The sequence below is a fragment of the Sorex araneus genome, chromosome 6 (assembly GCF_027595985.1).
Source record: "Sorex araneus isolate mSorAra2 chromosome 6, mSorAra2.pri, whole genome shotgun sequence".
NCBI lineage: Eukaryota > Metazoa > Chordata > Mammalia > Eulipotyphla > Soricidae > Sorex > Sorex araneus.
In genome coordinates, this window is record NC_073307.1 from 32997665 (window position 1) to 33012085 (window position 14421).

General features: G+C 43.4%; 1 protein-coding gene across 1 annotated transcript in view; it reads left to right on the plus strand.

The window, feature by feature from the left end:
- MARCHF3 (membrane associated ring-CH-type finger 3) overlaps window positions 1–14421 on the plus strand; it is a 158840-nt gene that overhangs the window by 105927 nt on the left and 38492 nt on the right. The window contains exons 2-3 of the mRNA XM_004609823.2: window positions 6026–6269; window positions 10252–10456. Of these exons, the coding sequence (XP_004609880.1) occupies window positions 6082–6269; window positions 10252–10456 (393 nt within the window). The 5' untranslated portion in view covers window positions 6026–6081. The remainder of the gene's footprint in view (window positions 1–6025; window positions 6270–10251; window positions 10457–14421) is intronic.

The following is a 14421-nucleotide window of genomic DNA, read 5'->3' on the forward strand; positions in this document are numbered from 1 at the left end:
TCATTTACTGTGAACATTTAGGATACTACTCTAAGTCACTTCATCAGCCATGCAGTGCACTGTCTGGTTAGACCATGCCTGAGAAGCTGAGGAAATGTTCTATCAAAGAACATTCCTCTTCTGAGGCTGTTCTTAGAATTCAAAATCTTAAAGTCTAACTCAGAGGGGAAAGGACTTCCTGGACAGGCCATTATTGCTATTTTTTTCCTTTTTCAATCACCGACCAACTTGTTTCTCCCATTCACTGGTCTCATTAGAGGAGACCTTGCTCTCTGAGTGTACAGAGATTCTTTTTGAAGCAGATTTGTTCAAATAAAGCCAAGGTTAGGCTTCAGAATCCTGGACCAGTATTAATGAGGCGCAACTGAGTGAGAACAGAAAGGCTGCTAACCTTCCCATAGTTCTGCAGGCTCATTCCCCCAGATCTAGGGCCTCGGGTAGTTTCCCCTGAGTTAGCAAGGATATGACTAGTAGAGTTCTTCAACTTCCACAGCCCCAAAGAGAATGTGGGGAACACACAAAATGTAAAGCAGGATACTTAAGCAGATACTGTAAATCTCTGGTCCCTGCATCACTAGGAACATCTTAGGATTACGTACTTGTTCCTAAACAAATACCTGTTCTAATGGATGAAAGGATGTATAAATGAATTTACTTTTTTAAAATCAGCTTTGTTGATTATATCTGGTTGTAGAGGTGACACAGTTTGCACAAGATTGCCCCTCCAAGCCTGTGCTTGTTCAAACCACTGCTCGGGCAGTTCACAGGGTCAAGTTAGTGCAATTGGCACACATGCTCTTAGACTTTTTTTTCACTAGTAAGCCCTATGGGTGATTTTTATACCAAATGTATATGCAAATATATTAGATTCCTTCCCCACGGGGTAATTTAACTTTAGATTAGTTCTAGATCTTAAAAGATTTGAGTTAACTTGGCATTGAGAACAAAAAAATATTCTAATAGAAGGCCTGCAAAAGCCAGTTATGTTTTTATTCTCTAGTGTATTTGTCACCTAGTAGATGAACTAAGATAATGGTTGCTGCTATAACAAGTAGACCCAAATATCTTAAGCATAATTGCAGCTTTTGATACTATCTCTTCATTCAACCTTTCATTGAAAGAATGACTTTTATTTGCAGCTTTGAAGGACAGAGGGTGAGGGAAAATGAGAAGAGGGTATACAAAGAAGAGCCCCACTTTGTATGCCACAACCAAAAGAGGTGGAGTGCTACCTGAGACTAAGTATAATTCAAAAGGTGCAGTGTGGCAAAAGTTGACCAGCCATAGGGGAATACAGGTTTAGAAGACAGAACCAAGAATGCAGCCTCGGGGGCTGGAGTGATAGCACAGTGGCTAGGGTGTTTGCTTTGCATGCGACCGACCCGGGTTCGATTCCCAGCATCCCATATGGTCCCCTGAGTACAGCCAGGAGTAACTCCTGAGTGCATGAGCCAGGAGTGACCCCTGAGCATCACCAGGTGTGACCCCCCCAAAAAAACAGACCAAAAAAAATGCAGCCCGGAACAGAAAAAGTACAGTCATTAAGGTTAATGTAGTGAGAAAATGTGACTTTCTCTGTTCATGCTCCTTCCCATTGGCAAAGCACAATTGTGTGTAGTCTTATATTAGGCCTTACTAATAACCAGGTAAGTTTGGTTCAGGAAATACTAGCTAGTACCCAAATATGAAATAGTCAGGAAATCTCAGCAAAGTCTGGGAGACTAAGTCATTTACTCTGGTGAGGTGCTGGGTTTTGAGGGGAAAACATAGATTTGGGTGTCATGTCTCTGGGAACAGAGCTTTCTCCCTGTAACTCCGTGATCTTCATGGATGTTGTGAGGCCTGCTGAGGCAAGAGGACTGCAAGGTCAGCAGAGTTCAAGTCCCAACTTTCCCCACATCCGCTGGATACATCCTCATGATGCCAGCTCTGTGCCTGTGGAACTCATTTACCAATTATGTCTGTTCAGACACACATCATATTATCATGGCAGGCTGGTTGGGTGCTTGATTTTATAAAACCAGTGTTCAAGCCTTTAGTAGACAATTTAGTAGACAATTTAACACACTGGCCTTTTTACTTTAATGATCATCTACTCAGACTTTTGTTCAGACCCTGTATCCTTTTTGACTCTCTCCCTCTTATCCACCTATTCTCACTTTCCCACAGTGCACAACTGAATTTGGCCAGATCATGTCTTGTTCCCCTGAGAAAGAAATTATACAAGGTGTCAAGCCTAACCTATAAAGAACCCATCCACTCTCCCAGCACCATTGGACAATGTCTCTTTTACACTGATGCCACTCTCTCCCAGTATTGTGTCATTATCTTGAGAAGTCACAGACAACAGAATTCTTGAAGGTTGAAGAGGCAGTGGTCTGGATAAGAACACAGTTGAATGGTGCTTGAATTTTTGCAGAAAGATCCATGTGCTAGACTGAAAAACCAACAGCTCAGCTCTTTCTAGCATCCCCTGCTGCAGCCTGCTGTTTTCCCAGGTGGCTCTGAATGAGACAGGAAAATACAGTGGGCCATTTGTCACTGCCCCAGGTGCCACATGTGCTTGCCAATTGGTGCATACAGCCTGAAGGCCACTCCTGTCCCTGCCTGCAGAGAGGCTCGTGGGCTTCCTTTTGATGTAGAATTGGGTAAATGTGTTTTCTCTCTTCTCCACTTGAGTCAATGATTCAGCCCTCTGAGGCTGGAGCCAATTCAGCCCTCACCACCTTGTTAAAAGGGGTATATTTTCTCCCACCCAGTTTTTCAGTTTGCATTGTGCTCTATTAAGAGGGTGAATGTCCTTCCTAAACCTGCATAGGAAGGACATTCACATTGCAAGATTATTCTGGTATGGGCGTTCACTGGCTATGCTGGAGCACTGTTTGGTGAGTGCTGGATTAGACTAGCATGTCAATCAGGTGAGAAGTCGGATGTAGGCTTCTGTAAGGCCAGGCAGAAATGTTTTTTTCCCCTATAGCCCCAGCTTGGTGCCTATCATCCATCACGAATAGAATGATGTTATCAGATGGCTGATAGCATTTTACCCTTGAGAAAAAAATAAACTATAGTTTCCCCCTGAACAAGGTGGGGAGAAGGGCACCCACTTCCCTCCCCATGCCACCACCCACCACTACACACACACACACACACACACACACACACACACACACACACACACACACACACACACCTCGCTGCCAGTTAAAGCCATGAAGGCAGAACCCACACACAGGAAAAAAACCCACATGGAAGTGTCCCGACATAAATCAAATCCCTGTTGCTCAAGAGTTAGCTATATATCATCAAAACGTGAAATTACAGGAATAGAAAAAATAATAAACCCTACTTTTTATTGCATATTTAGGTCAGACATTTCAAACCACTTCCTTTGATGAGGGATTAATCTAGGTGATAAGTGAATGAACTTGAGGACATTAAGTGCCTGAATGACGTTTTCCTTCACTAAAGGTAGACTAATCTCGATCTCATTTTCCCACTCTGTGCATCTTCCCCACCTCCTTCCAGTTCCATCAAGTATAGGGAGGGAGTATTTGGCCTTCTGAGTTGGAGTTATGCAAAACCCAAAAATAGACTCTTAGAGTGCAAGCAGACATAATGATTCCATGCAGCAAGAAGGTCACTGTGTCTGCTTTTGCTGCCAACACACCCCTGGCTCTTAATCTATGGTTGCCTTGTGAAGCAAGAGAACTGTGCCAGGAAGTTACATTTTGTGACTGTGAGAATTTAAAATCATGTCAATGAGGTTTTATGAGGGCAGGCCAGGAGAGAAGGATTAGACACAGTTTTAGAAGACACTCTTTGAAGATCCTTTGTTCCATGGTCTGAAAGCCACTATAACTCAGTTTTTTTAATTAAAAATAAAAATAAAATAGATCTCTCTGGCCTCAGCTACAAATCAGCTCCCCTGATAACTCTGCAAAAAAAGAAATTAAAAAGATATCCAGTACAGTTTATGGTGGTTTTCTGAGTGGTGGAATTATGAGTGAGTTTATTGTTTTCTTTGTGCTTGTCAGACCTTTTATAACAAGTATGCTTCTTGCAGTGTAAAATATAAAAGATGGGACTGAAGAGATAGTACAAAGGTAGGGCACGTGCTTTGCATGTGGCCAACCTGGTTCAGTCCCCAGCCTCCCATACGGTCTCCAGAGCCCATTAGGAGTGATTCCTGAGTGCAGAGCCAGGACTAATTCCTAAACACCACTGGATGTGACACCCAAACAAAACAAAGCAAGAACAGCAAACTTCTTAAGAAGCAAACTTCTGTCAGCTGTCTATTTCATGAATACTCAGTGTCTGTTGTCACCAAAGTCCCAGCCATGACATAAAAGGGACAGTCAGGCCTCTGCCTCCCATCAGGTCTCAGACTTGTGCTACCCCTGCAGCTCTATCTACATTACTGGGTACTTAATGGCTCCAGGAAGAAGCCAGGTGACCATGAACCCTGAGAGGACTGGTGATAACCAAGGAGGACAAGAAAGGGAGCATGTGGAACATGACCAGTCAGACACCTCAGCACAGGAAAGGATCCTGTTCGTATCCAGTTGTTCTTACAGCTGGCTTGCCATGTACTGTGAGCAGGAAAAGAGTTAGCTCCAACTCATCTAGAAACATTTCCTCCCCAGAACACCCACTTGATGCACATTGTTCTAGAAACTGGGAAGTTCCTGAATTCCAGGCCTTCAGGAGTCACAGGGAAAGTACAAAGTAGAATCACATATATCTGGGAAAAAGCAACCCTTTGAGGAATTCAGAAAATCTCTGGGGATTGGAAGAGGGGGTTGTTTAGACTTGTGGCCTTGACCACCCAGACTGATTATTGACATGAACTCAGCTGTCAACCGATCCTGCTGCCCGATGAGCCCAGGCGGTGTGGAGCTCAGGAACTCACACTGGGTAGAAACGGCCCATGTGGCCCATGAAACTGTCATCTCACCTTTACACACTAAATCATTCCTCCTATTAGTTTCTCCAATGGCCTCTATTTTTTCCATAGACATGCAGACTATTATTTCCTCACTTCATTGGATCTGAACGTTTTGAATTTGAGATGATGATCCCAGAGGGACTGGGATGAGAATTCCTTGAAGTCTGTATGATAGACTATGTCAGGGAGGCAAATCCCTTGTTAAAAATGGATTCCTTTTAATGGGTGATGGAGATCTCATTTATGTTGTCTTGTGTTGTCCTGTATGTTTCTGTGATGATCAGGGTCCCTGGGTTGTAGATGGTACTCAAACAGTCAAAAACTTAGTGCTAAGGTGTTTATTATAATGCCTATTAAGAAAAAACTACGCCAAGCTCAGCAAGCTCATTGCTTCATGAATAACTTTGCTTAAGGCAAGGCTAAAACAGGTTAACTTTTGAAAGGAAGTTTATTTTCAAGACAGACTAAGTAGATAATTGTATTAGCGGACACAGATATAGCAAAAGTCAGAAAGGTGATACATGAATTGAATGATTCATATTTAGCAAATTGTGTTCTGGAGGGGACTGCTGGTCAAAATCATTTTTGTTTTTCCGTTCTCTTTTTTTAATCTTGGTATCTCCAAATGAAGCTGGAGAATAAATTGCTTACAAGAAAGAGTAGTTGGGAATGGTTTTAATAATGAATCTAGTAAGTTTCAGAGAGTGTCAACAAAGACTTATTGCTTCTCCAGGCCTGAGCGGGAGAATTGCTTATCTTCTCGTCAGATCTGGCTTCAGAGCCATCATTCCCGCCCTTCTTAGAGAGCAAGGCTCCTTAATGTTTATGTACCCCGATATGCTAGCTGTCTTGTTTAGAACTGCATCCACTATTTTGTGTGTGTGTGTATGTGTGTGTGTGCATGCGTGCATGGGTGCCTACACTCGCACAGGCGTGCTAAGCGGTGTCAAGATAATGTGGCACGTTTAGACTACCCCTGTTATTTATATTAAATAATGACATGATGATGTTGGTGGCCTATAATTCTCCCTTGTCTATTAACCACCCAGTCCAAGTAAACTGTTTTTTGATCTCTCTTAGATGGAAATCCTGTATGAATGTGGAAGCCATTAGCGGAGTAATTGCTGTCTGTTACCATGACAACCAGCCGCTGCAGTCACCTGCCCGAAGTGCTGCCAGACTGCACCAGCTCGGCTGCGCCTGTGGTGAAGACCGTGGAGGATTGTGGCAGCCTAGTGAATGGGCAGCCACAGTATGTCATGCAAGTTTCAGCCAAGGACGGGCAGCTGCTGTCAACAGTAGTGCGGACTCTTGCCACCCAGAGGTAGAATCCCAGTTTCAAGAACTGAATCTTTAATTGAACCAAACGACTCTTTGTCAGAGGGAAAATGCTAATGGGGTAGTAATTAGCGCTCAAGTCTTTGTGTCAGGTGAGAGGAGTCCTGGGTAAAAGAAAGACCACAAGTTTTGTAGTAGCTGTTTCTATAGCAATGGGTTATAAAGCTAAAATTCACATTCTCGAGTTTTCCACTTAAAGTCACACTTTCAAGGAGCCAGTCCAGGAAGAATTCTGTTCCACAAGAAGCAGGGTAGCTTGCTTTACATGTGTTATTTTGACATTGCTACAGTAATTACATTCTTGTTGTCTCTGGGCACTAACAAAGGAAGCTCCTAGTTAGAATAGAAGAAAGGAGGGAACTGCTTTCAGAGGGCTGAGCCAAAGCTGTTGGATTTGTGAGGCTAACTTCGGAAGGGTCATTACTGCTGAGCCTGCTAATGTGCATCACAGATGGCAGGCCTGTCAGGGCTGCTTCCAGAAGAATCTCTTCTTTAGCACATCCCACTTGGGGGCCTCTTCGGTTTTTCTTTCTCTGCTTCCCTTGGGCCTTACCGTGATCATTAATTCACATCTGCTCTGTGAAGTATCATTGTTAAAATCCCTACGAGTGATCTTCCTTGAGTGATGAACCAAAGCAAAGGTAGGTGCTTTTCTGGTCATCCAAAGAGGGCTTCTCCGGGCCAGCACTTGGTCCTTGGTGGGGCATGGGGGCCTCCTGTTGTTGCCCAATGGCGGACTGAGAGCCACATGCTACCCAGCCGGTAGTTGCGTCTTAGCTTCACCAGTATTCTCTCAGAATGGGCAAGTGGGATTTTACCCTCTAACTATAAACTACGTAGCAATATAGGACTTGCCCCCTCACATTGGCACTCAAACTTTTGGGAATAAATAAATAAATAAACCCCAGTTTATTTCCAGCTGGGGTTTAAACCCAGCACCTTATACACACACTCAGCAAATATATAACCACAGAACTACTTCCCTATCCTAACACTGACACTAACATTTCTGACACAGATTTATTGGGTCCATCGGTGAGACCTTAACCACTTACAATTCATATAAGCCCCTCAGGGGTCATTATACATTCCTGCACACAGCTGCAGCAGGGGTGCCTGCTGCACCACAGCATGAATGGGGTGGCCTTCGGATAGGGACACACCCCTGCCTGTTGTAAACTTTGTCATATGCTGTCAGTTCTCAACCTGTGCAGATTATAGAAAGAAAAGAAATGGCGGGGGGACGGGGGAATTCAATGTATTTTTCCACCTAAGAGTTTCTAACAAGACCTAATTGGTTAGGGCATGGAATATGGTGATGAGCACATTGCTTATCCGGAACTGAGAACAAGGACTGCATGTATATCCCTTATCCTTGAACTATCAAACAGCTCATTCCATCAAGAGAAACAGGCTGCAGAGCTAAAATAACTGAGAGCTGTGAGTGTGTGTGTTTGGGGGTGGGGGGGTGGGGGGGCGGGCATTTTCACAAGTCCTTCTACCAGGAAGTAATGCAAACCAGCAGAAGAGTTTGGAGTTTTGTGCACACGTGGTCTTATATGAGTGAACAATGCCAAGAATAACAAGAAAGAAGTCAATTCTTTCAGCTTTTTTCCCCCAGCCCCTGAACACATGTGGGTCTTTTGCTGGCAAGTGGGGAAAGGATCCTTCCTCTTTTAAATCCCATTTTAGCCTGCATTCGTCCCAGAATCCTCCCCAGAGAAGTTTTTGAGAAATAAGTGTTTCCATAGATTTTTCTATTTGAACCAAAAGTAGTGTCAAATAGAGGGATGGGTCTGGGTCACTGTCCTGTTCAGGGGTACAAGAAATGAAGCTGGTTCTCAAATTGAGATATCAGTGATAGATATCGATATAGATATCTCCATAAGTATTACCATCTAATACTTATGGAGAACAGCTCAAGCAATAGAAAAGGCCCCATCATAGGACTCAGACCAGTGGGAAATGGGGCCATCTTACACAGAGACTTTATGTGATAAGGGCCACATTATTTGATTTACCCTGGCTTGACTTTTGTCCAAGGCCAAATAGATGGCATTAACCAGACATTTACTCCATACTGGTCCTTGTTCCTGGACTCTTCTCATCTTCACAGTCACAGCTGAGGAAGATACCATTCACTGTGTCCATACTGAAATGAAGAGAGCAAAGTACAGACAATAGGATATTTAGATATTTACCCAAAGTTAAGTGGCTGGAAAGCAACAAAACTGGTACTTGAAGCCAGGCAGGTGGGCTTCCAAACCTGCCTGACCGACCTACACAGTGCCCCTCAAGAAATGTGTAGGAGAGACTTTTCCAAACCAAAAGTGGAGTGCTACACTGAAGCAACCTTCATAGGACACACTCATTACTTGCTCTGCCATCTTTGGTATTCCAGAGAGCATCCCAGAAAAACTCCAAGGCACACCTTGCCTCCCAGCTCTGTGCTCTGGTACTGTGCAACAGCTTCAGGATTCACTGACAGTCAGTTCATTCCCCTCCTTATTGAACAAAAGCAATGAAAGGAGGCTACCTCTGGATATAGATCCATGACCTGGCCTGGTTCAATAAAAGGACCTGCTATGTCTCGGAACTACAGTTGGTATCATTTCAAAACAATTTCTGGCATATGATTTTTATTTCAGGGATGGAAGCCAGGGCCTCACACATGCAAGTTACATGTGATATGCACCATTGAGCTACACACTCAGCCCCAGTAAAGTGATTTGTGGAGGGAGGTTTCTGGGAATCCCACGACCTCTTATATGTAAAATATGTGCTTTGTTTTCTATTTTAAATTCTTTATTCATTTATTTTTTAACATTTTTATTGAATCACTGTGAGTAGACTATTACAACATTGTTCATGATAGGATTCCAGTCATACAGTATTCCAACACCCATCCCTCCACCAGTGTACATTTCCCAGCACCAGTGTCCCCAGGTTCCCTCTCATCACCCCCCAACCCCGTCTGCTTCCATGGTAGGTGCTTTCCTTCTCTCTCTCTCTCTCTCTCTCTCTCTCTCTCTCTCTCTCTCTCTCTCTCTCTCTCTCTCTCTCTCTCTCTCTCTCTCTCTGTATTCTCCTCTATTTCTCTTTCTCTCTCTCCTCCCCTTTTTGGGAATTGTGGTTAGCAATATTGATACTGAAAGATTATTTTTGAGCCACATACCTAACACCCAAAGATGGATTTTTTTTTTGCTTTATTTTTTGTTGTGGGGCTAATCTTGGCAGTGCTCAAGACTTTACTTCTTGCTCTGTGCTCAGGGATCAGTACTAGCAATGTTTGAGGGACTATTTGTTGTGCTGGGACTCAAACCAGAATCAGACACATATAAGGAAACTCCTTTAAGCCCTGTACTATCTCTACAGCCTATTAAGAAGAAATCACAGATGTTTTTCCCCTTGGATTTTGGGTCACCCCTATACAAAGGATTTGTTTGTTTGTTTGTTTGTTTGTTTTGTTCTGGGCTACATCTGGTAGGCCCAGGGATTACTTTCTGTCTCTGTGCTCAGGAATCATTAGTGGCAAGGCTCAGGGGACTGTGTATGGGGTGCTAGACATTGAACCCAGGTTAGCCGCATACAAGGCAAGCACCACGCTCACTATACTCTCTCTCAGGCCACACTAGGATTTTTTTTCTTTTTAATTTCAATTGATAGTTGCTTGAGCTATATCTCTTTTTAAGTCAAATATAACTTGTTCTTTATTTTTACTTACTCTGGCTTTGGGCATACCTGACTGCTTCGATACACCCCCATTTCTCCATTTCGGCAAAATTTCATACTCAAAAACCCTGGCAAGTTGACTCCACTACCGAGGCCAGTGTACATACCAATTTAAAGCAGGTTTTTATTGAACAGTTGCCCCTGGTGGTGAAGGTCCAAAGGACATAGCAGAGAACCATGCACATGGCCCTAGTCTCCAGCCCAGTGACCTACAGCCATCCCTCCTTCTTTTGCAGCCCCTTCAATGACCGGCCCATGTGCAGGATCTGCCACGAGGGAAGCAGCCAAGAAGACTTGCTTTCTCCATGTGAATGTACTGGGACCTTGGGGACAATTCATCGGAGCTGCCTGGAGCACTGGCTGTCATCCTCAAACACCAGCTACTGTGAACTCTGCCACTATAGGTTTGCAGTGGAGCGCAAACCCAGACCATTAGTGGAGGTTAGTAATTGGGGCACGTCCTGAAAACTTAGCTCTAATGAGCAAGTGATGTCTGCTTCTGTGCCAGTATCCCAAACCCTGTGGAGCATCACTGGAATGTAGTAGTGACTCTGTGTGTGTGTGTGTGTGTGTGTGTGTGTGTGTGTGTGTGAGAGAGAGAGAGAGAGAGAGAGAGAGAGAGAGAGAGAGAGAGAACAGACCAAAGTCCCTCACCGACTTACTCAAAAACCATCAGGTAGAAAGGCAACCTCCATGAGGTGGGGTAAGAGTTGGGAAATCAGCATGGGGGGAAAAAGGGAATTTTATAGATTTTTGTGAAATGGAGAAAACAGATTAAACACTTTTCTCTTTGAACACCATATGCCCATCATGAAGCAACTGATAATGGGCATGAAGGTTGTATATTCTGAGAGTCCTTCATGGGAAAAAAATTAAATAATTAATCTTGTTTAAAGACTATATACTTAGACTCCCTGGGTTTAAACAGCTCTGTAACCTTAGGCAAGTTACTTAACCTCTTGGATTTACTATAAAGAGTTAAATGAGTTAATATTTATAAAGCACTTAGAATAATACTGGGTACATAGGCACAAATGTTTCAGTGGGGGTGGGTGGAAGAATCCTGGGGGCCGGAGCGATAGCACAGCGGGTAGGGTGCTTGCCTTGCATGCGGCCGACCCGGGTTCGATCCCCAGCATCCCATATGGTCCCCCAAGCACTGCCAGGAGTAATTCCTGAGTGCAAAGCCAGGAGTAATCCCTGAGCATCACTGGGTGTGACCCAAAAAGAAAAAAAAAAAAGAATCCTGGGAAATTAAACACAGCTGTTTTTTGGCTAATAACCTATTTATATTAGGATCTCTTTTCTTTCTTTTTTTTTTTTTTTTTTTTTTTGCTTTTTGGGTCACACCCAGCGCGATGCTCAGGGGTCACTCCTGGCTCTGCACTCAGGAATTACCCCTGGCCGTGCTCAGGGGACCATATGGGATGCTGGGAATCGAACCCGGGTCGGCCGCGTGCAAGGCAAACGCCCTACCCGCTGTGCTATCGCTCCAGCCCCTAGGATCTCTTTTCTTAAAATCAGTGCTGTCAACACAAATATTAAAATGGCAGGAAAGACCTTCCCCTGTCTGCTATGGGGAGGGTGCTTGCCTTGCACACAGTCAACCCAGTTTTAATCACTGACACCCCATTTGTTTCCCAAGTCCTCCCAGGGGTGATCCTTGAGCACAGAGCCAAGGCAAGCTCTGAGTGCCAATGGGTATGACCTAAAACACAAACATAGTTTTAATTTAATTTAAAATGGCAGAACACCCAGAGAAGCAAAAAGTATAGTCGAAATGATATCTGCACTTATATGTTCGTCGCAGCACTGTTTACAATAGCCAGAATCTGGAAAAAAACCGAGTTCCCTAGAACAGATGACTGGTTAAAGAAACTTTGGTACATCTATACAATGAAATACTATGCAACTGTTAGAAAAAATGAAGTCATGAACTTTGCATATAAGTGGATAAACATGGAAAGTATCATGCTAAGTGAAATGAGTCAGAAAGACAGAGACAGACATAGAAAGATTGTACTCATCTGTGGAATATAAAATAACAGAGTAGGAGACTAACACCCAAGAATAGTAGAAATAAGTACCAGATAGTTGACTCCATGGCTTGGAAGCTGGCCTCACATTCTGGGGAAAAGGCAGCTCAGATAGATAAGGAAACACCAAGTAAAATATGGTTGGAGGCCATTCGGGGGAAGGGTGATGCGTGCTGAAAGTAGACTAGAGACTTAACACAATGGCCACTCAACACCCCTATTGCAAACCACAACACCCAATTGAAGAGAGAGAACAAAAGGGAATATCCTGCCACAGAGGCAGGGTGGGGTGGGGGGAGATGGGATGGGGGGTGGGAGGGATGCTGGGTTTATTGGTGGTGGAGAATGGGCACTGGTGAAGGGATGGGTTCTTGAACATTGTATGAGGGAAACACGAGCGCGAAAATGTATAAATCTGTAACTGTACCCTCATAGTGATTCACTAATCAAAAAATTAATTAATTAAAAAAAATAAAATGTCAGAACAGCCAAAGGGATGGCTCAAGAGATTTGAGCTTTGCATACAGGAGATCCAAGTTTGATCCTTGCACCACTTGGTCACTTGAGCACCACCAGGAGTGACCCCTAGCAACGCACTGCCAGTTGTGGGCTGAAAACAAAAAGATAGCAGGACATTTTCACTCATATTTTTGGGAACAACAGGATTCTTACTTAGACCCAGAGTCCGATATTGTATTAGAGGGAAGAGCTGGAATGGAATTATTCTTTCCTACTCTTTTTTCCCAACTTCTATCAGTCACTTAAATATTGAGCCCTAAGCACTGCTAGATATAGCCCTGGTGGCCTCCAGCATGCTGATGTTAATCAAAACTATATCTCCAGGCCCTAGCATTGACCTACACCATCAGGTCAAGTATCTGTGGGAATGTCCTTATTCCCCAACGACCGCTGGAGAGGTGCCCCTCCAAAAACTGGATATTGGGACACCAAACTTTCTGATATATTATGAGCTAGAGTAAGCTGAAAGGCAAAAGATACTGTGCCCATAACCAGAACTGCATAGACTCTTAATTTAGCCAGCAAAAGTTTGGCCTTAAATTAGAGCTAGAACAAGAGAAGCCCTGCTCTGAGCTGACTTAAAATAGTGTGTTTGCATTTCAGCCTTTAAGCTCTGGGGGGTTCTGTATATGCTTTCTCTTGGTTTTGACCTTGAAAATTTTATCAGGACTCATCACTGTGTTTTAACTGTGACTTGCTTGCCAAATGGCACAAAATTTATTTGACTTGCCCCAATAGACTATGCTTTTTTAAGACACTGGATCAAGTGACCTCTTAATTTAGCTGTCTTGCTGCTTGACATTGGCTTTCAGAAATTCATATTTTAGAGTGCCCATCAGGGGGTTGGCCCTATGCCACAGATATTGGGATTTCCATTTCAGAAGTTCTCTGCAGAGGGGAAAAATATAATTAACTACGAGAGGAGATGAAGACTTCTCAAGCCTAGTGGCAAAAGTTAAAAAGAAGCCGGTTTCTCCTTTCCAGAAACTTTCTGGAACCTCCCCAAATTGATGCTGCAGCTTCTCCAGGGAAGCTGGCTTCCCAGAATAGAGACCCTGTTTTCAGTGGGCTGCATCCAGCGTCTGCTTTAGTAGGCGCTCCTGGTAATGACTTGTGTTGTGAATGGATAAAAAAAACACAATGTTTAGTTATGCATAATATATAACAAGAGAGGGGAGGTGTGCAGTCATAGCACACATCTCAGATAATGTGTCTGCGTTTCCTCACGCCAAGAGAACTATACCCCCACGCTGAGGTTTCTTCAAAGTCATCTATGTCAGGCCACATATAGACTCCAGCATCTTAGACAACTCTCATTAAACAAGGAAACAAGGGAAATGACCTTGAAAATGTGTGAGGTGCTCTACAAGATTTAGGGCCTCACCTACAAAAACTTCCCCCAAACGGTCACTGGTGGTGAAATTTTCATTGCACAAATGGAATGTGACATTTTTCAGAGTTAATGATGATTGAACAAGTTGAGAGTGAAAGGCAAAACTCCTCAAGAGGGGGAGGCTAGCCGTTTGATCATCCCATGGTGAAATGAACTAGCTGTTTGACCACAAGCAATAAAAAGAAGTTGTCTTTGGTTTCTCAGCTAGAGGACAAATGAGAACCAGGTGCCTACAGATTTTTAAACAAATAACACCACTAATGGACTTTGCTCTTCTTACCAAAGGGCAGTTTTCTTCATATTCTCAACATTTTTACCTCTAGATAAATGAATCTTTTTAGTAAGTCAGCAAAACCTGCCTATTTGGCTAAAGCATTAGAAGTGTTATTATTTTATTTCTCACTTTCCCTCTTTTAATTGCTTTAATCATTATTTTATTTACCATTTGTATCTGCCTA